This window comes from Dermacentor silvarum, chromosome 10 (assembly GCF_013339745.2).
Source record: "Dermacentor silvarum isolate Dsil-2018 chromosome 10, BIME_Dsil_1.4, whole genome shotgun sequence".
NCBI lineage: Eukaryota > Metazoa > Arthropoda > Arachnida > Ixodida > Ixodidae > Dermacentor > Dermacentor silvarum.
The window spans coordinates 100,646,322-100,669,448 of record NC_051163.1 but is presented as its reverse complement, the minus strand read 5'-3'; the positions used below and the strand labels follow the sequence as shown (position 1 = coordinate 100,669,448).

General features: G+C 45.6%; 1 protein-coding gene across 3 annotated transcripts in view; it reads right to left on the bottom strand.

Moving 5' to 3' along the window:
- Positions 1-15,916: 15,916 nt before the first annotated feature.
- Positions 15,917-23,127, bottom strand: part of LOC119466362 (zinc finger protein 37) — a 57,672-nt gene continuing 50,461 nt past the window's right edge. For 2 of the 3 annotated variants that reach the window (XM_037726869.2, XM_037726870.2), the window contains 3 exons: positions 18,793-18,884; positions 18,078-18,303; positions 15,917-16,071 (listed from right to left, as the gene is read on the bottom strand). In XM_037726869.2, coding sequence (XP_037582797.1) covers positions 15,932-16,071; positions 18,078-18,303; positions 18,793-18,884 — 458 coding nt within the window. In that variant the 3' untranslated portion in view covers positions 15,917-15,931. The remainder of the gene's footprint in view (positions 16,072-18,077; positions 18,304-18,792; positions 18,885-23,127) is intronic. The other variant, XM_049656709.1, reaches the window with a different exon arrangement.

The following is a 23,127-nucleotide window of genomic DNA, read 5'->3' as shown; positions in this document are numbered from 1 at the left end:
GAATGAGCAGATTCGGATAGTACATAATCACAATCAAGTGACCGCGTGAAACGGTAATTAAACTTAGCTGGTCCCCGCAACATCGGAATTAGGTTTAAAATAAGCAGTCACATTATACGTTCGTTCTCTTATTGGCACACCTCTAAACAGCACATTATAGCTGATGCAAACAAACTGCGTAAATGAAGAACATCGAACAGAATCGGGAGGATTAAAAAACGAGTAAGTTGGAACCTACCCATTCTTGGGCAGCTCACACGGAAACGAAACACGAGAAAAACAGGACAAACGCTGGTCTAGCAACTGGAAGTTTTTATTTGAAGAAAAAGATTAAATAGACAGTAACCGTGAAAGTCATGCGGATTACATGTTAAAAAACGCCACATACTCACGCCCAATCAATGAACGCAATGTCTTCCGTTTTACAGCGGAAGCTGTTATGCGCTCATTCCAATAGCCGTTTCGGGTCGCGATGATGCCGCCGCCAGCGTCAACCGGCGTAACCGCTATCGCCGGCAACGCGAAAAAAGTACCCGATTCCCACCGGGATCGAACCCGCGCCCTCTGCGTGGGAGGCGGATACTTTACCACTGAGCCACGCAAGCGCCTGCTATGTGGTCGCGGAAAATACCTATATATAAGGCAAGCACGCAGGGGGTGCCGACTCGCCTCCGCCAGTATGGTGGCGCCATCTAGGTAAGATGCCTGCAAACGTAGCGTCCGCAGGCGCAGACTACGATATGCAATTCAGACGAGGCGCGCAATCAACGCGCTCCCGAGCTGGCGAGCCTCCGCCAGCATGGTGGCGCCATCTAGTTAAGATGCCTGCAAAGGCGGCGTGCCCGACATGTAGGTTGCAGTTCTAAGGCTTGATCGGGCTCAGCAGACTGCTGTGCAGAGAACATTACAAGCCGCAGCTCGCCGTCGACGCCGGGCGGACAGTTAGATCGTTCTCATCAAAACGAGGCGAACAGACTGCCGCGAAGACCCTGTTGTGCGTGGTGCCCAAACTGGAGCTACTCTTGAGCCGATCCACCAGCTTACGCTGTGTCTGTGCTGCGTGTGCCGCACAGGCCTGTGACTTTTTACATGTAATCCACATGACTTTCATCATTACTGTCTATATTATATTTTGCTTCAATTAATAACTTTCAGTTGTTAAGCCAGCGCTTGTCCTGTATTCTTTCTCGTGTTTCATTTACTTGTGCGCTGCCCAAGTATGAACAGAATCAGATGGACTTGTTGCTGCTGAAGCGAACTGAAATGCTCACGAATTGAAAAGAAGCACAGAAAACGTGAATGCTAGGATTGAAGAATAATGCACATATACGCCTGCAGAAGCTATTAATTCTGGAAAAGTCACTGAAATTCCGCTGTAGAAGTAATGTTGTACTCGCAATGTAAACACGAATGAGCTGAAGGAGAGGACTCGAGTGGCAGCTTCGCTGAAATGGCAGCAAAGTAGCTAACTTTTGTATTTATGGTGACCATGCCTTGGCGAGCAGTAAAGCGATCGAGGTAAAATATTTTACCAAAAGAGCACAAGCCTGTACAATCGGTGACTAAATGCTCACTATACAGGGATCACAGAGTATGGGGCCACACACAAGAGCCTGGAGGGCCTAAAGTTTAATTAGGCAGTTACATTGTATGCTCGTTCCTCTCATTGGCACACCTTTCAACAGCACATTAGGTGACGCCCTGGAACAAGAAAACTATAAGCTGGTTCACGAATGAAAAGCACGAGACATTCAGAGAAAGCGGGCGAAACACCATCGAACAAGCACTTTTGAGCCACGCAACAGGCAACCACATTGATTGCAGCACCACCGCTCTGCCACCAGCGGCGTCAGGTGCTCCTACGCGTCGCTGCCTCCGCATGCTGCAGTACCCCACTGTAGCAGTAGTGACTTGCGCACATGTTCAAATTAACCTAGTGCATATAAGCACCGAAATATTCTTAACCCCTTCTGTGCAATGGGCACGCTGGGTTCGTCCACCGTGTTTCTGGTCACGATCAAGAGCGAGCTCAGCTCGTAGGCGGTACTTTTTTTGTTTTTCTGCGATTACATGGTCGAGCTGGTTTCCTCTCAATGGTTTGTCGTGCGGCAAATCACGGCACGCACTCCGTGGGGCAGCGTTAGCGAGAGCGAGTTTATCCTGGCGGAGGAAGTGAAACATATTTGCAACTGGGGTCTTTAAACATTGTTTGCGCACTTTTGGCCAGAATTCGGGATTTGTAATAGTGTGGCGTGGAAGAGGTTAACTATAATTCCCATAACTTTATGAAGTACAAAAAATATTCTGTCGTTTTACTGGATTATGGCTAACTTATATTTTTACTAAACACTTCATGCATATCCTTATCAGAGTTTCCGGCCCACATAGTAGGGCATATCTTGCACACGGGTGACGTACAGAGGTGAATTTGCAAAAAATGAAGAAAAAACTAAGAATCTTAGCAGAACACTCCCTGCCCCCCTTACCTTGTTGAAGACGCGGAAAAGCACCCGTTGCTTCACGTAAAAACCTCTGCATGGGAAGTGTTTTTCTTTTCTTTTTTTTCCTTTTTACTCCCGGAACTCTAGTCAAGAGGCGATGCATGGTTCTCCTCATGTTGAATTGACTCCCAGTTGGGAATTCCGTGGGTATAAGCACTTGACTCTCACAGGAGTCAGTTCTGTTTAAAGCGTGTCTCCCACAATGCATTAGTAGAGCAGGAATGCTCTCACCTTCACCTCACTCACATCATGCTTAGAGCATATATGCAACGTTTCATGCCATGACGTCAGCTCCATTTACTTCAGTTGCCACATATAGACTTACTGCTAACACGCGAGTTTCATTACATTGCTATGATCCCTGTTACACGAGTTCCGTGTGCGCTGGGATGCTTCCTGGTTCTTGACCTGCCATCAGGCACCTGTTGCACATGCAAGTTAAAAAATACGCAGTCACTGGTATTACGTATACACGACATGGAGACATCATAGCTCTGGCTTTTAATATGAGGATATCAGCAACTACGTTTTATATTTTTAAGGGCTCTGGAGAGGGTTTAGGGGGCTTTTAATGATCAAGGCACAAGGACCGTGGAAATCGTAGGAGCAACGTCGTCCTCCTCTTTCTCTTTTCTCGCTTCCCTCACTTTTCAGTGGCAGTGACACGTAACATTCCTCCTCTCCCAGACGAAGCCCTCCAGGCTTCCTTCGTGTGAATGGCTTGAGGCAGGCAACATGCATCACCTCAGTCTTGCATAAAGGGCGACCATTTGAAGTGAGACGTGCAATTGTGTAGTTAACCTCGCTTAGACGATCGAGGATAATGAACGGCTCGGCATATTCTGCAAGTAGCTTTTGGCTCAAGCCACGTCTGCGTATTGGAGTCCACAGTCACACGAGGTCACCGGGAAAATAGGTAACATGCTGGTGTTTACTATTGTAGCGTGCTTTAGAGTGGTCTTGCGCGGCCAATGTACGTGAGCGAGCAAGTCGACGAGCCTTCTCTGCATGACACAGAGCCTCCGCGATAGACAAATCGTCATGGATGACAAAAGGAAATATAGTGTCGAGTGTATGACGAGGTTAATTGACTCGTGTAAAGAAAGAAGAAAGGGCTGAAACAGGTCATTTCGTGTTTCGCAGAGTTGAAAGCGTACGTCACAAACGGTAATACTTCATCCCAGCTCCTGTGGACTGAAGCGACGTACATTGCTAATATGCTGTTCAATGTTCGGTTTGTGCACTCGGTGAGGCCATTAGCTTGTGGATGATAAGCTGTTAAGTGTCGGAACTTGCAGGCACACGAACACAGCAATTCTTCCACAACATCGGCAATAAATTAGCCGACCACGGTCGCTTACTATCACGCGAGGCGCCCGAGTCGGAGTATGACTGAATGCAGCATAAAATCAGAAACCTGCGCGGCAGTGGCGGAGGATAGGGCTGCCGTCTCCCAATACCACGTCAGGTAATCTGCACACACAATCATCACCGGTTGCCCCTTGAAGAACGCAGAAACAGTCCGATCACGTCTATGCCGACTTTTTCAAAAGAACTGGGGGGCTTTACTGGCTGTAAGTGACCGACTGGTGCTGAGGTAGGTCGCTTGTGGCTCTGACACTGTGTACAACTGGCCACATAAGTGTCAATTGTTTTGTGCATTTGAGACCAGTAGAATCGTTCTTTGGTGCGACTAACTGTTCGCGCGGTCCCTAAGTGACCAGAGGTTGGGTCATCATGCGCAACGCGCTGAACAGATGTTTAAAGAGACTCCAGAACCACCAGTAGAAAGCAGGCGCCCATAGTTGATGAGTTCTTTTTGTAAAGAGGACCATCTCGGACGCGAAATCGGCCTTCGGCTCTAGGCCCCTGTGTGGCATAGGAAAGAGCTTTCAAGCTTGGGTTTTGCGCTGCTCTGCAGCGAATGTCAATTCATTGAGAAAGTCAGGCGACAGGGAAGCGATAAGGTGGTCAAAGCTGTCAACGTCAAAATCAGTCGTACGTAGTGGCATCCTAGAACGGTAATTTGCTGCTTTTTGAGAAGTAGAACACTTTAAAGTGCTTGGAAAGAACGCCCAGGAGTGTGTGACGTTCGCTTTGGCTAAGTGACTTGCTGGTCATTTGTAGAAGTTGTGAATCACCTGAACCTTGAAAACCGAGATGTCCATTCTCCCCTGTAGCATCAACAAGCGCAACCAGCATCGTAGAGGATTCGGGTTTGAATACAGCAAGTTTCATGCCATGAGGCAGGCAACACTGCAGGCTCCATTGAACTGTTAATTGTCCACACACCTGCGCGTTCTTCAACTACAGACACCATGCAATGGAGAACTAAAATGTTCTTTCACACAGGTCACATGAATCGGTTCCAGCGTGGCATTGAACATGGCAAGGTAGTTGCTAGAACAGGTTACGGAACGCACACAGCATAAAATGCAGGAACGACCATGTCCTCGGAGACAAAAAAGATGCATTCATCACGGGATGAATTCTCCAAGAGCGCAGCTAAGAAACTACCATGCACGGAAAGGCGCCCACATCTGGAGTCAACAGTTGCCCCACACTTCTGCAGCAAATCGATTCCTAAAATAATGTCATGCGTAGATCGTACAATAACCGCAGATTCTGTGAGAAACACTGCCGCATGAACACACGTCCACAGTGCAAACTCCCACAGGACACAACGCATCACTGCTCACACCTCGTAATGTCGCACCACGGCTTAGACGAAACATCACCTTCAGTCCAAGAAGGTTCTTAAAATTAACACTCATCACAGAAATTGTCGCGCCTGTATCCACAAGTGCCATGGTAGGTACGCCACCAACAAGTACATGGACTTTTTTCTTCAGCATAAACACTGACGGGGGTATATCTCTTGATAGTGCCTGGTATCTTGCGGCCGCACCGACATTAGCCGCGCCGACTAGTTTTCCGGCTGTGGTGACTGCGTGCGTCGCCGCGGCGATGGGGATTGTGGAGGTAGTGGCGGTGTTAAAGGGACACTAAAGAGAAAAATGAGTTCCTTTGTATCAGTAGATTACCCTTCCACAATACCACAAACACCACTCTTACCACGAGAAGCCGCTTGGTAAGCCAGAAAGAAACGAAAAACACAGAGGCTTTTGACAGCGTCTTGTAGGTCTCGGTTCATTTTTTAGCGGTAAAGATTGACTAAATTGAGTTCTAAAGGAGCCCAAGACTGAACATGGCAACTTTCGCGAACTTTTACCGAGCCAACGTGGCCCAAATACGAAGAAAACTTTAGAAGTCGTGACGTCACACTGAAGTGCTGACGTTGGGGTTCCCGCGCAAAATTAAAGAAACTTAACTTTGAGCTTCATTTTCTCTTCCAATAATTGACCTATTGCAGTGTAATTAACGACAGCAGAGTTTTTCGAAGAATACTTTATCAGTATAAGTTGATTTATTGTTTTCTTTAGTGTTCCTTTAGGCTTCGATCAGAGGCCGGCGAGGGGTAGTGTAAACTGGTAGGCGTGCGTGGTGGCCGTGGCGTAGAGAACGGGCGGTCGAAAGGCTGGGCAGACATGAGCAAGCGCTCTCACTGGTATGTACGGGGGTTGTTGCAAAATCACGAGATGTGACCCGGGACGCTGCAGCTGTAGCACACCGGAAGAGGTTGAGACACCCGCGGCAGCTCGGAGTAAATATTACTCTCAGAAGGCATTGAATAGTAGTGTCACTCTTCAATGGGAGGGTAGCCAGCCAACGTTCGCCGAGAGAAACGAGGTGAGCGAAAACATCGTTCGTTATCAGAGGATGTCCGATATGAGTGCGCATTGTCTCTTGCATAGCCGTCTTGAAAGTCGCTGGGGCAATGAGAGATTTGCTGACTTTTCTTTTCTGCAATCTTTTCTGGCAATCTGGTGTATTGTCGACGAGAGGTCATTAGGCCATATTGTGTCGACACTAGCCACCCGTTGGAACATTAGACAGACGGCCAAATTTCAGAGCTATCCGTCGCATCTTCAGCGTTTCCAATGTGCGACAGTGCTGCATCACGTCGGACACAGAGTTCAAGATCTTTTTGCCAATCAAGAAATTATACACGTCTTCAGCTATCCCTTTAAGAACGTGTCCAACCTTGTCCTCTTCAGTCATCCTGGGATTCACTATCTTGCACAGCTTCAAAATTTATTCTATATATTGTCGCGGTGCAGCGAAAATAACAAACTGAGGACATGTATAACAAAAACAGCTTGTTATAGTAGTCGAGTAGTAGAGCCGTCTTCTTCGTCTTCTAATCTCCGCTAGGCCAACACACGAGACCAAGCCTACTAAAGCTCCTATCGTTGTCTTCGTCGTCGACATAGAAGAGACGCGGCATTTGCCTCCCTCTAAAAAGAAACATCGCCCCGATGCTAGAGGACATCACTGGAGGGAAGTCCCTGGTACAGTCACTCGCTGATGTACGGTTTCATACGTACTACGTGCACAGCTTCAGGCCGGTGCTGGCGGCGCCTCGTGCAATAGGGGCAATTGGGACTACTTTGTAGGTGACGTCACTTAGGCATCGTAGCACTCGATACAGTCCGAAGTATCGCCTCCACAGCTTCTCGGTCTTTGGATGGGCGTCCAAACTCACACTCTATCGCCGGTTTCGTAAGTTACTGGTCTATGGCGAGCGCTGTAGCGGCCGGCGTCGTAGTCTTGCTGTTGGCAGATCCGCACGCATGTGAGCTGTCTAGCTTCTCTGGCGCATTGTGTAAACGCATCTGCATCTATCATTGTTGCATTCATGTGGGAGCATGGCATCCAACATCGTCCGTACTTCTCGTCCATGAACAAGGCTGAACGGAGTCATTCGTGTTGTTTTTTTGCTTAGCGGTGTTGTAAGCAAAACTGATGTATGGTAGGATCTCGTCCCAATTTTTCTTTCAACATCCACATACATTGAAAGCATGTCTTCAAGAATTTTATTTAAGCGCTCTGTGAGTCCATTGGTTTGTGGATGGTAGGCTGTCGTCTTGCGGTGAGTCGTGCCACTGAGCATCAGGACATTATCAAAGAGCGCTGCCGTGAATGCGGTTCCTCTGTCTGTGATTACGATGGTTGGTGCACCATGTCGTGGCACAATATTCTCTATGAAGAATCGTGCCACCTCTGCTGCTATTCCTCGCGGGAGAGCCTTTGTTTCGGCGTAGCGAGTAACTCAGGGTCATCACGTTGTTGGTGTGCAACGGCGGCCATATCAAGAACCCCAAGGAATGGCGTTTCGTCTTCATGGGGTGAAGCAGTCGACTCTATCGGTGACCGCGAGACAATCAGCGTCCCTGACTTGAACATAACCGTCATGTCGAACTCTTGTAGCCTGAGGCTCCAGCCCAGAAGGATCTTTCAGATTTGTCAGCCAGCATATTGAGTGATCATCACTAATAACTTTGAAAGGGCGGCCATACAAATATAGGCGAAATTTCATAACCGCCCATACCATGGCAAGGCATTCCTTGTCAGTTGTCGAGTAATTTGCTTCTGTGCGAGAGCGTTCTGCTTGCATAGGCAATCACCCTTTCAGTTCCGTCCTGCAGCTGCACAAGCACTGCTCCCAGGCCAACATTGCTGGCATCAGTGTGAAGTGCTGTAGGCGCTGCTTCGTCAAAGTGGGCAAGTACTGGAGGGGCTTGTAGCCGTTTTTTCAGCTCATTAAATGCAGTTTGCTGTGCGTCTCCCCACACAAATGCCAGGTGCGTTAACGGTGACGCAATGTGTGCATGATCTGAGATAAACCGACGATAATAATCACAGATGCCCAGAAAGGGCCTGACCGCTTTCTTATAGGACAGTAGGGGGAACTGTTCGATGGCAATTTTTTTAGGATCGGGACAAACACCAGTATAACTCACAACGTGACCAAGAAACTGCAGTTCCTCAAAGCAAAAGTGGCATTTCTCTGGCTTCAGCGTGAGGCCCGCTGACCGGACGGCTCGCAGAACTCTAATGTATGGCTCGCAGAACATCATCTCTAATGTCTTAGCTCACATTATCAATAAAATGTTTGAATCCGGAATTTTCCCTAGCAAACTTAAAATAGCCAGAGTTTGCCCGATTCATAAAGGTGGCGCTGACCATAGCGTAAACAATTTCCGTCCTATATCGATACTACCTCTTCTGTCTAAACTTTTTGAAACTGTTCTAAATTCACGACTGGAGGGTTTCTTAAGAAAATATGGCATTATCAGTACGGCCCAATATGGATTTCAAAAAAATCATGTGAGGATGCACTTTTAAACATAAAACATCAAATACTGCAAAATATTGAAAAAAGTTTATACACGGTACATTTATTTCTGGACCTGCGTAAGGCGTTTGACAGTGTGGATCACGCTATGCTTCTATCCAAAGTTTATGATTACAGTATGCGTGGTACGGCATTAGATCTGATGAGGAGTTACTTAACGGATCGTTATCGGTGTGTTTCATTCAATCAGGTGACTTCCTCGCTTCTCAAAATACAGACTGGTATGCCGCAGGGATCCATACTTGGTCCTGTATTATTTAACCTTGATATTAATGACCTTCCATGCATTTCTTCCTCACCTAACATCATAATGTACGCGGATGATACTAATCTTTTTGCAAATTCTTCCCTGCAATGCATAGAAAAAGAAATGAATGATTACTTGAACTCTATCTAAATGGCTGTACATAAACAAACTTCAAGTTAATGTCCACAAAACTAAATATATCATATTTAAACCAATAAATAAACAATTGCCCGCTAATATTATTGTTCTATTTCAAGCAAAGAGGATTGAACAAGTGACAACGCAAAAATTTTTGGGGGTATGGTTTCAGGAGAACCTCGCTTGGGATATTCATGTCAACAAGCTGAGCAATGACCTTAGTAAAGTAGTAGGCTGTATGGACAAAATTGGTGATCTAATACCATTATGGCTAAAGAAAGCAATGTATTATGCCCTTTTTTACTCGAAGCTAACTTATTGTGCCTTGATATGGGGAACAACGACAGCAAAAAACTATGAGAAGTTAATAATTTTGCAAAAACGAGTAGTCTGTATTTTTGAAAACTACCATGGCAGGCTGCGAGACTTACCCACACACAACCTTTTTAACAAGCATTCATTGATTCGAGCAAATCAAGTTTTCTATTATAGATTACCCTTACATATAAAAAAACACAGACTACATGTTGTCAGCCCACCCATTTCTCCTCATCGATACCCATTACGCAATCAAATCAGAACAACACCATTCACGCGCACTAACTATGGACGGCAGGATCTAAACTATCAAATACCTAAGCTATTAAACATCGTTGAAAAAAATTGATTTCTATGCACCTCATTTTAAAGAATGTATAAAAACCTCTCTCTTACATTCTCAAATTCATTATATATAAAATGCTATTGCACTACCATTTTGTTATGCTCTGTGAATGTATGTTTTTATCTGCACTGTAAAAGTGGAAGAACATACCAATATTTTTTTTCAAGCATAGGAATGTATATTCATGTAATAATTGTACAAATCTATCTTGTTTATTTGTATTTTTTACATTGTACTCACTCTTTTTTGTGTATTGTATTTTGCTTTGAATATATCTGCCGAACGTGCTTAGGAGCAAGAGCCTCTGTCAGGCCACATGGCCTTTAGCTCTTGTTCCTCTTTCTGTAGCAAAGAAATAAATAAACTTCAACTACAACTGATCGGAGTCATTGCAGGTGCTCGTCATATGTTGCCAAAAACACGATAACGTCATCAAGATAGACCAAGAAGGATTTCCACTTCAGCTCCGAAAGCACAGTATCCATGAGCCTTTGAAAAGTAGCGGGTGCAGAGCACAAACCAAAGGGCAAAACTTTAAATTCATGCAGTCCATCTGGCGTCACAAAAGCGGTTTTCTCACGGTCTCTCGGGTGCACCTCGATTTGCCAATATCCACTTTTCAAGTCCATTGAGGAAGTAATTAACGAGAGTGTTGACGCCAGTCGAGGGAGTCATCTATACATGGGAGTGGATAGGCATCTTTCTTTGTAATCTGATTGAGCTTGCGATATTCGACACAAAAGCGCAGGCTACTCTCCTTTCTTGACTAAAACTAGAGGCGATGCCCAGGGGCTCTGCTGGTTGAATTACGTCTTCGAGCATTCTAGTTACTTGCTCCTGTTTCGCTTCACGTTCCTTTAGAGCCACACGATAGGAGTTCTGGTGAATTGGTCTGGCCGTGTCGTCAGTGATTACTCGGTGCTTGGTTGCGACAGACTCCTGATGCTGAGGCAAAGCAGTCCTGGAACTCGGCTAGTAATGCAAGGAGTTTTTGTCGTTCTTCCTGTAGCAAGGTAGTGCTGACGTCAAGAACAGGAGCTGGATTTTGCGCAAATGCTTCTTCGAGCATTGAAAAGCAGTCTTTACCATCTGCAACACCGTTGAAAGAGGCCGCAGGCGTGCCCCTTGGAAGGTGCCGACGCTCCGTACTGAAATTTGTCAGTAACAAATCCGTGTGCCCATTAACAACACTGACAATACCTCGTGTGACTGAAATACCGTGGGTAAACAACAGCCGCAATATTTAGTCTGCAACTCCTTCACCATTGAACGGCACGTCGCACGCCACAGAAACAAGGGTGCACGACCAAGGTGGGATGACAACATTGTCATCATTCAAGCGTAATGAGTTGCGTGGTGGTGCTAAGCAATCAACTGGATCAGGATTATGGTAAAATGTTACCAAACGGTCTGGGATATTGATGACCACACCGTATTACCTCAGAAAGTCCATTCCGAGAATCAAGTCCTTACAGCACGCGGGAAGAATGACGAAAGTGGCGACGAAAGATGCACCTCTATGTTGACTCTTGCCGTACACCGTTTGGCGGGCATCAGTAACTGGCCGCCTGCGATCCGTATATGGGACCCTGTCCACGGCGTCTTTACTTTCTTGAGACAAACTGCGGGGTCATGACTTATAATAGAGAAGTCAGCACCAGTGTCAACCAAAGCTGTCACTTGCTGCCCGTCAACAAAAACAATAAGGTCCGCGCTCACAACTTCGTCGCTGTTATGGCTTGTCGGCGTCATAGCGTCCTGCGGTGGAAGCAACGGGGGCTTTTTATCAGTTGTGACGGCTTGCAACCTTGCCCCCGGAGGTCGCCGACTTTAGTTTCCCCGGCAAGGGCTAGGTGACCTCCTGCCCCTGAGGTCGGTGAAAGTGTGGCGTATGGTGCCAGCGAGTGAGTAGGAGACGGAGTGCAGTACCGGTAGCCCATGTCCGCCAGGCGATTCGGCAGTGCCTCCTTGTCATTGGCTCGGCAATCATCAAAATGGGAGCGGGTGGCTGGAGGCCCTTGAAAAGGAGCTTGGCGGTGTAGCGAGTAGTCATTGGCACATCGACCGTCAAACCATGGGCGGAGAGGGCGAAACGGTGCGTAGTGATGCCAGGTGGAAAATGTGGCCTACACCACCGCCGTTAAAACAAAGTGGGTGCCGATCTACAGCGCGCCATATGTCCGTTTTCCGAAACTGAGGAAGTCTCGGAGGTGCTTCCTGAGGTGGCCAAGGTGCGGCAGTCACCGGCTGGCAGTACGGCGGTATCGACATAACAGGCGGTGGACGTTAGACAGCAGCGGCGTAGTTCATGGGATGCGGCTTAGGACTAAGGTTCGGAGACGAGAACGCTTGCCCGATTTCGGCACGTATAACTTCTGCGCCAGACGCCACTGGTGGTTCCACTGTCGGAGTTGCAAGCTTCTGGATTTCTTCGCAAACAATCTCCTGAATCAGCTCACGCAGAGGGTCTGAGTGTCAGCAGTTATGGTGACAGCGTTGACCTCGTTAGCTGTTGGACAAGCGATTGTACTGCCTACATCGTTGATGCAGTGCTCGCTCAATAGCAGTAGCTTCCTTGATAAAATCAGCCATGGTACTTGGTGGATTACGCACCAGTCCGACGAACAACTGCTCTGTCACACCGCGCATGAGGTAGCGTAACTTCTGTCATGTTTGGGTCGGCTCTACGACACAGGCGGGCCATATCCTCGGCGAACATTGTGACGGACTTGGTGGGTTTCTGAACCCGTAACTCAATTAGCTGCTGGACACTGTCCCATTGGTTGACACTCACAAAGGTGTCAAGGAGCTGCTTACGGAAGTCGCTCCACGTCGATAGACTGGCTTCTCGCTTTTCGTACCACGTATGTGCGCTATCTATCGCCAAGAGCAAAATAGACATTGGTGAGCTTTTGTTTTCGAACTCCACTCATTGGTCTTGGCGACGCGCTCCAACTGGTCAAGCCAGTCTTCGACGTCTTCAAAGGCGCCACCATGAAAGCGATCCAGAACCAGCGGATGAACAAGGGTTACCTGTGGCGGGCTGGACGAACGGATGCTTTCGGGATCCTGTGGCGGGCTGGCTGTCGGCCATGAGCGGCGGCAATGGGTAGCGTCGGGACGAAGGTTCCTGCAGGGAGGTGAGCTCCAGAGCAAGGCCTTGCAACCGACAGATGAAACGATGCACAGGCATTGCAATGGGCGACAGTGTCCGGGCTGGATGAACGGCTCCCAGGAGGCGTCCGGGGCATCAGGTTATCGTACGCAGCACCTCCGCCAGTGTCGCGGTGCAACGAAAATAAGATCCTGTGGTGTGTTATATGAGGACACGTATAACAAAAACAACTTGTTATAGTATTCGAGCGTAGAGCCGTCTTCTTCGTCTTCTAATCTCCGCTAGGCCAACGCACGAGACCAAGCCTACTAAAGCTCCCAACGTTGTCTTCGTCGTCGAGATAGAAGAGACGCGGCAATATGTGGCACAAGTCTTCCCTGGATGCTGTGCCCTCTGAGACAATGTCTGCTCCGCTCGTTTCTTTTTTGTGTTAGAATCACTGAAGAAATTCTGCACTTCCACAACAAAATGATCCCAAGTGTTGAACATGTCTTCCTGGTTTTCATACCACGTGAGAGCGGTGTTAGCAAAAATGCAACGACCGAGCTGCGCTGCTGAGTCCATGCCATTGCTTCTGCTCAGCCGCTTATAATTCTTTAGCCACTCGTTGACGTTTTCTCCTGAGGTCTCGGCGGCACTCGATAGTATGGCTAGGCACCCGCAGAGTTGCGGCTGATGCATCAGAGATCTGGACTGGAGCCATCATCTCGATCGACAAAGGCAGAAGTCCAGCAAGGCGGCAGCTGCGGTGAAGTCTAGGGAGTAGAACTTCCGTCGTCGGGTTCATTTTACCCATCACCATCCACCAATCTGTTACACACTCCGGAGAGGGTTAAGGGGGTTTTTAATGATCAAGGCACAAAGTGATGATGATGATGGCAAAAACCACTGTAGGGGATAGGCCACGAATCGGGTGGCACCATGACCGAAAATTAAAATAAATTAGTTTAGAAATAAATAATAACAAGAAAATAAATGAATACGAAGATAAGAAATAAACCGATAATAAAAGAAATTAAGTAGTCTATACTAAGTTAGTCAGCCTTGCCTAGATAGGAATAGTAATATGAACTTAATAATAAATTAAATACAGTAAACAACAGTAATTTTGTAATATATAAAAATATTATATTTCTGATTTTGTAATTTACTTTTTCAATTTTCTAAATTTATAATTTATTGAAAGAAAATAAATCAATCATGGAAAAATAGGGGAATGTTAACAAGGCAATCTTTTTGTGTCAGAGAAAATTCTAAATGGCCCGGCAAATGTTCCTGTGGCTATATCCTAACACCGTGGGTCCAAGTAAGAGTATAACTGAACTGCATAAAGGCAGTCATAGATTGCGAAGTGGAATTTCTAAACACTCGTTTTCGATTATTAGAAAACCGCCGACATGATAATAAAAAGTGATTCGATGGATTCTGGTTCATTGCACAGGTAGCATTAGAGGGATGCCGCCGGACCACATCTGTGCAAGTAAAAATTAAGTTCTGGAATACGGCAATGCAGCGTTGTAAATGCTACTTCGAATTGCCGGTTAGGACACCACTGTCAGTTCCGAGAATAATTTAGATGTTTAAATTCTGTAGATTTCGCTAATGAGAGGCTTTTCTTGTGTTAAGTCAAAGAAAACTGCGTATATCTGGCTGCTGTCATATGCACAGTTGCCGGCAACACGATGTCGCCGAACCTTTTAAAGAAGCTCATGCTCAAGAATGGGCTATTTCATTAAGATGAATGTCTCGGTGGCCTAGAGCCATATTAAATAAACTATGTGAAGATAATGTATCATCATCATCAGTCTATATTTTATGACCACTGCAGGACGAAGCCCTCTCCCTGCGATCTCCAATTACCCCTGTCTTGCGCTAGCGTATTCCACCTTGCGCCTGCAAATTTCCTAACTTCATCATCCCATCTGGTTTTCTGCCGACCTCGACTGCGCTTCCCTTCTCTTGGTATCCATTCTGTAACCCTAATGGTCCATCGGTTATCCATCCTACGCATTACACGGCCTGCCCAGCTCCATTTCTTGCGGTTAATCTCAACTAGAATATCGGCTATCCCCGTTTGTTCTCTGATCCACACCGCTCTCTTCCTGTCTCGTAACGTTAGTCCTAAGAGGAGATATTGTATAAAACATGTTAAAGCTGTCAAATTTGTAGACGCATTAAGCGCACTGCATACAGAAAGGGAATCTGCGACGATAACTTTTGTAACATGCAGCGGTAACTTTCACAATGCAACAACTATTGCCAGAAGTTTGGCCTGAAAAAATGATGCGTAATCTGGCAGGCAAAGTGAAAAAGACCAATCGAGAGATGGTGAGTATATTCCCACACCTGCCTTCTCTTCACATGAGGAAGCATCAGTCGCTATTACATGTATTGGGAAATGGGCCAAATAGTCTTGCAAAAAGGTATTCAAATATGTTGGTGCAGCAGTTCTGCGTTATTGGGGAAAACGTCAGCAAATTCTATTGTGAGTGACAATGTGGACCTATCAAACGGAATTATTTCCCTAATGTGCACATTTAAAGGTGCTAATTGTGCCTGCACAAATCCAACCTGTGGAGTATGTAACGATGGCCACGTGTTCTCAAAAAATTTTTTGGTTCACTAATAAAAATATATTCTGTATGTCTAAGAGGAGATTCATAAGTTGTTAAGTAGGTTTGAACCGTAAGCATGTGGAATCTCGTGTAAAGAGAAGGTAAGCACGCTTCCTGGTATAGCTCCAGTGAAAAAATCGACCAGCTCATGCCTGGCGTTTATGCCAGAGTGGTAATTCAGACACGAGTTCTGGCGTCTCTGGCGTAACCCAGCCGGTCTGCCGTAACCTGGCCGGTCTGACGTGTCTGATGTAACCCAGCCGGTCTGGTGTGACCTGGTGTGTCCTGGTGCGATCTGGCGTCATCTACTGTGATTTCATACGCATCAGCACCAGTATCACAGTGCCAACAATGAGGTCATGATTAGCAAGTTTGGTGACTATACAATGGCTTTATTGCTCTTTTGATGTGGCCAGCCGTGCTCGCCGCAGCTCACTAGTCTTCTGGGAGAGCCACATTCTAATTTTCTTAGTGGCTTCACCGGTCTCCGCTTCAGAGAGGCCTTTTGCGGAGGCATAGTGCCTGAAAAAAACTACAAGAATTTCGACTTCAGTTTCAGTACTTTTGCTACAGATTCATGCCCTGCCTTCCATGTGAAAACAATGAATGAAATACAATTCGATTTTACTTGAACTTTAGAAATACTTATCAATGAACCAGTAGACTACAGTGGAACCTCACTAATACAAACATGCTAAAGCAGCACTAAACTTAGCTATACACAGGTGCAACAAATCTACAACCTAGTCTTCATACAGCTTACATCTACTGGTTTATGACTTAAGCTGTGTTTTATTGTATGCTTAACAGTCAGTACATACAATATTTCATAGGAGCTTACCACAAAACATTTTGAGTCTTCGGTAATGCTCACATTATTAATCATGAGAGAGAGAAAGAAAACAATAATTAGGAACATCGAGGTCATTGATCTTGAGGACGAGTGGGTGGTGTCCTCATTCCAGGACTTCAATGGTCATGACTGCTCGACGTACTTGCTGGACGAGAGCTTCTTGTCCCGCCAGGGTATCGCCAGTCAGCTGTACCTCCCACCGCTCAAATGACATGCTAGGCATCTTGAAGTGTTCACGTTTGCCCCCGCACCCCCTTAGAGATGTGAAAGAGTGTAGGGCATGTGTCGCTGCACCAGGGGCACACGCCCCGATATGTTTGTGGGTATATTTTGCTGTATCTGTGTAGGTTTGGGAATGTGGTTGGATAAGTCTGAGAGCTACTGCCGCTTCAGTGCTGAGCTTTTTGTGAGAGGGAGGATAAATCCTGCGGTTGAGTTGTTGGATCTCGAGTCGGTTCGCAGTAATTTGATGGCAGGGGCACAAAGGTAAAGGCTGGGGATTGATGAGACGATTGGTTTTGCACCGCTCGGTTGATTAGCGTTCGAGCTAATGCATTCGCCCTTTCGTTCCCCTCCAGTCCCGCGTGGCCTGGCGTCCGCGTGATTTGATGGGATTCTTGCAGCCTCAGGCCTAGAATCTGAGCCGCCAGCAGCGGTGTTCGTCCGTTCGTAAAGTTACAAGAAACAGAGGTGGTGGTTAAGCAGCCACAGCATATATTATGATCCTAGCGTATTCATGTGCATGCCTAAAAATTTTGCCCACCTACACGAGTGCAATAAGCATATTCAAGTATCTGCTTGGCACTGCATTGTGTAGTGCACAGTAACGTTGAAAGTATATACTGCATGCTTTTAATAGGCCACAGCACACATGTGCCGCCTCCTGAAACTGGGCCAGCCAAAGAGCATTAATTCGCTTAAACCAAAGCAGTCAGCAGAAGTCCTCACATCAACAAGGTACACCCTATCACAAAGAAAAGAAAAAAAAAAGGCAGGCCAACTGCCAGCTTCTGATGATGGCTAACCAGCCTTTACTTTTTCGTGATAGGCAGTAACAGGTAGTCTTGCACTACATGCACAGCTAGGCAAGGTAAGGAAAGTGGCAATGTGGCCATGTGTAAAAGAAGGCATTAGTGCCAAGGCAGCTCACACAAAGCACGAAGCAGCAATGCATACTACACACAAATGCACAAGATAATCGGCATAATGCTCACAGACGCCACATTACAAAATAAGGCGGCACACATTAGTCCTTTCTCAATAGATAACTGACCAAACACACTCAACAAAAGTGTAACAAGTCTTGTCAAGCATCATACGTAGCACTGCAATGTAGCACACAGCCTTTTGGAAGGCCTATTTCAGCTGGAATTCCAGTACCATGCTGGATAGTAATTTAGGCTTAATGTCCCAAAAACTGTGCTGTAGGCCACGAAGGACATAGTAGTAGATCCCTTAAGGACAATTTTAACACTATTGAACTCTTTTATTTCGCAGTATATGCAAGAACACAAGAGTTTCAACATTTCGTCCCCTTGAACGATTTGAGCTGGGAATTGAGCTCAAAGTTGTGCTCAGGAGCAGGACATGATAGTCATGAAATTGTTAACATGGTATAAAAAATATGCATGACACACGGTTGAAAGGCTTATAAGAAGCTAGGTACTGCAACCTTGCACACTGACCTCTCAGTGCATTCACTTTGTGAGGTGACAATGGCCGCTGTGGCTGCTTCTGGCCCCCTTCCGCCACAAATCGGTTAGACAAAGTTCCCGTGAAACTTCTCTGCGCCAGTACTTCTGTGGACCAGATAGCTGTTGCCGATCTTTTCACGAAGTGGGAGTTTTTCTGAACACCCATCAGATGTTCATATGTGGCCTTCGGTATAAATACCTTGTTGGCCAAATGAACCTGCAGACACACAATTGAAAAATTGTTGTTATAGCAAACAGCAATTGGCCTACCCATCCCAATGACAAAAATGACCTGCTAGGAGTATACAATTGAACGCTGTTTAAAATACAAATTTACACAAAGTACTATGGGAGGTACTCCATTTCGCATGCTACTTGCCAAGTGACAAGCAAATAACATTACTTCTCACATGAACATCACGAGCTTTAATTAAAGGGAGCTTTATCACCACTGCCTCACCACAGAAGTGCCAGGATGATTTTATGCGCTTGCCATGCCAATGTCAGTTCAAGTGCAGATTGACGGCTGCTATACTCCTTTTGTGCAAGAAGTGGGAGTTAACATGCTTTGCACCTGCATACTTATCACAGTTTTTTTGGTTGATTACGCTGAAACTCGGAAGACAGCTACAGAAGACATCAGAGAGTCAATGTCATGATAGTTTATGCACCTGCAATGGTTTTTATGCATCCCACATCATCTTACCTGTCCATCCTCTGTGAAGGAACAATTGGGCACGATAGCCTCACTTGAGGCGGCTGGCACAGCTACCAATGCTGCAGGTGGTGGTGCTGCTGCTGTAAATAAATAATATATAGGACTTAATATTCTCACCCCCCTTCAGAGCAGCCAAGCAGTGGTTCATTGACACTTTCGACTGGTCTCAAGTTAGCTGCTATTTGCAGTTTGTTTTTGTACTCTTTCTTATTGAGTAGCACAGGGCATGCCTGCATGCAGAGTACTATGCAATGTGTCACGCTTAGGTGAGATGAAACCAAGTAAAGACTAAGCATCATTGCAGATGCAATAAAATAAAATCAGCCTATTTTATGTCCCAAGTGTTCCAACAAAGTCCCCTCCCAGTCACTTCCAATTACAGATCTTGCATTAGATTGTTTCTAGTAACGGCCTATCCGGATTCTTAGAGCCGTGAGCTGTGCAGCAAGTTGGGCTGCAACCTTGCTCATGTCATCAGCAATAAATTACAACTTAGGACCAAGGGGTTGTGGCCATTTCCTGTTTTTGCAAGGAAGTACCCTGATATACAGGCAAACTAATATCCTTTGAATAAACCCTTTTCTTAAAGGAGAAGTAATGTCCTTTGAAAATGTTGTTGTTGGGTTTAATGGCACATAAGCAGCTAAGGCAATCATGCGCCAAACACAAGATATAATTGTTCCGAAAAGTTGCATCACCTCAGCGAGTCCTTGTCTGGGCAAGGACCCCGCTAGGGTCCCAACAATTTAAAGAAAGACCTCGACCTTCTTCTCGGGGATGAGAAGGTGGGTGAGGTGTAGCATAATATGTAGCGAAGCACGCAGTGAGAATTCAGAGTTTTTCGAGAATACCTGCTTCCTTTAAAAAGTTAAAAACATCTGATATATCAAGAAGCGCATGTTCGTCTAAAAACAAAGCGGGGTCAAAAGGAATGTGTTCCTTGTAAAATGAAGTAAAATATTTTTTCCTCAATGTTTCATGTTTTCTGCATGAAAATAAGACGTGATTCACTGTTAGTTCGTCACCACGTTTCACATTGGGGCTTGTCTTGCTTTGTTAGTATGAAGTTGCGTGTGAGGTGTGTATGTCCTATGCGAAGGTGGCATAGAATCACTTCTTTGAACCGTTCCTTGTGTGCGCAAGATCGCCATTCACCTAACACAGGCTTTACCAAGTGTAGTTTGTTATTTAGTTCATTGTTCCAAGCAGACTGCCATTTTCCCCTTAGTTTACAATGTATGAACTTCATGCAGTCTTTAGGAGGTATATTTATTTGCTTGATTTGTTTGTATTTAGCTTGTGCTGCGCATACATCTGCTCTTTCAGTGCCGCTGATTCCGACGTGGCTCGGAACCCAGCATAACTTAAGGTTCTGTCCTTGTGTGGTGGCTTTTATTACATTGTGTATAATGTCCCCCAATAGCGGTGTGACTGCATTTCTGGAGTGAAGAGCTTTGAGTACACTTAGGGAGTTTGTATATATAATACTATTTGTGAGGTTCTCCTTTACTATTTTTTCTACGGCTATGGAAATGGCGTAACATTCAGCAGTGAAGATAGATGTATATTGCGGAAGTCTAACGGTTTCTTCCCAGTTCCCTTGGACTACTGCACTTCCTACATGGCCAATCGTTTTCGAACCATCAGTATAAAAGCTTGTGAAACTGCTGTATTTTTCCTCTATTGCAAGGAATTCCTGAATAATGTGTTGGGGTGGAGTCTGCTTTACGGAATTGTTAGGGTGAGATCGCAAGCTATGGGGAAGTTGAACCACGGGGGTAGTGAATCATGTCTGTGGGCAATGTCACGTAATGTGTCGGCTATGCCAACATTCTGACAGATCTCTTCAAATCGCAAGAGCAGTGGTTTAGTAGTATGTAGTTTGTTGTTGAATATTCGTCTGGAAGGGCGTTTTGTTACAAGTGGATAGCAAATGTGTTTTGGTAGAGATCGTACCTTCAGAATATATACACAGGTCAGAGTGGCTCTTCTGCTAAACCTTTTTCTTAAAGGAGAAGTGAGACATCACTGCCTCGCCTTTTCTGCTCGGTTTGATAACAAGCAGCTGACTCCTAAATCATGTAAATCATGGTATGATGCCTGAATCCCTTTAACAGGCAAGAAATAATGAATTATGACATCTTTTATAGCGACAAAGTCAAAATGTGCGCCAAATTTCTTAACACAGGGTTGGTTTACAAGTCATCTGTGGGCGTTGCAAAAATGGGGGGTGTGGGAAGGGTTGGCTATCACTGATGCATGGGTCAGTATAGTCTAAACCGCATTATGATTGCCCTGTCAATAGTTTAGATGAGATAATATGGGGGAGAAGGATGAAGAGCGCAGCAAATTCTAACAGAAGTGACAGTCAATCTATAGTGGGTTTGCACCATGAGTTTAGAGGATGACAACAGCAGGAGACCAAGCTTATTATCTTATGTGGAATGAGGAAAAGCATTGAGTGAATGAGGAAAAAATGAACTATGTGATGCGCACCCTGGCTTTTAGTGAGACATGGTCATTGTGTAGCTTGCAGCCACTGGAACAGGCTAACCAGCATGTGTCAGCTATTTGTGACACCTCTGATTTTGTGACATACTTGTAAACAAACCCTTCACTAAGAAGCTGCACTCCATTAGGCATGCATAGTGAAATGGTCACCTTAACAGAGGATATACTGTATTTCCTCGCACAGTGTTCACATTGCCAACACTGACCTACAGAAATTAAATTTTTTCCTTTGAGTAATCACTACCCTCGAAAAATGCTGCAGCGACTGTCATCTGCTTGTTCAGTCCGCTCATGATTGTGCATGGCAGTCAAGCCGTGGTTTCTGCCATTTGTTTTTACGAACCTTTTCTGCCGTGGCTGTACACAGCACGCATGCGCTCAACATTTTCCGTATCCAGTCACAACAATGCAGACAGCACAAAAAATGCAGACATTTGCTTAATTTTGCTATGTTGCCTAACTATGTAACCAGATGAATTTTAGAAATAGCGACTTTTAGCAATAAGTTTAGCAAATAAAATGCCATTGTAGTTCTTACTGTTATGACGAAGTGCCATTTAGAAGTAATTACTTTCAGCTTACAATGGGTGGCATGGGAGCCACATTTAGCACCTAGAACATTTTTTTAATTCCCCTCCCCCTGTATTTCTAGCATTCCTCATAATCGTGTCAATTTCCACAAGAAAAGTGTAGAAATTATGCGAGTAAATACGATAATTGGTGTTTTTTACATGTTCAAGAACTATGGCATGACACTGTAGTAACAAAGTCGACAGCTACCCGATCAAGCAAAAAAATGAAGAAAAAAAACCCTTGATAAAAAAGTTGTGTCAGTACCAGTTCAAAACAAAGCGTCTTGTGCCTACCCCTCCACAACATCCTATCTTCGGGTTCAACAAGTATGGAGTACGTTCCGCCCTGAATAGACAACTAAAACCCTTCAGTAAAGAACTATGATGCACTGTTGATGTGTCAGCAGTTGCAGCTTCCACTGAAATGAATTCAAAGTAGTAGAACGAACTTTTCTGAATTTTCTAAGGAGTCATCGTAACTACTCAGTAAATGGTTCTAGATTTACTGGACAGCCAGTCAAGTCAATCTTAGCCCATTTTTGTTGCGTGCATTGAAAAACATTTACCCATGTTTGCAAACATAGCACGTCAATATCCCATGAAATAATGTAAGTGACCGTGGCAAGGCATTTCTTTCCCATGTTCTTGCTGAAGTCCTACAAGCTTCAAACACTATCCATAAGGCCACCTCAGCGTATCATCACCAAACCAATGGTCTTACCGAGCATTTGCATCGAACTCTCTCCGATATGATCTCCATGTATGTTAAACTTTACCACACAAACTGGGACACTATACTTTCTTTCGTCATGTTTCCTTATAATACAGCCGTCCAACGCACAACAAACTACAGCCCCTTTTTCCTCGTGTACAGCCATGCACCATCTTTTGTTTTGGACACCTTTCCTCTCTACGGCTTCTGTTCCATCCGCATTTCTACCAGAGGAGTACCCCGCCCGCATCGCCCACTGCCAACACTGCGACCATTCAGGACAAGAGAAAGTCCGTTGTGATGCAACCCGTCGTGCAATTTCGTTCCGCCCAGGAGACGAAGTGCTCCTGTGGAGACCTGTCCGAGTGCCGGGGCTCTGTGAAAAGTTACAGGTATCGCGGCCCATATACTGACTGCCATTGCAGCAGCGCTGAAATAGTTCACGTCTCTCGCCTGAAGCCATATCTTTGGCGTTCATACCCTTTCTGACTCGCTGCCTTGCCGATCACTTTCGTGAGGGGGGAAGTT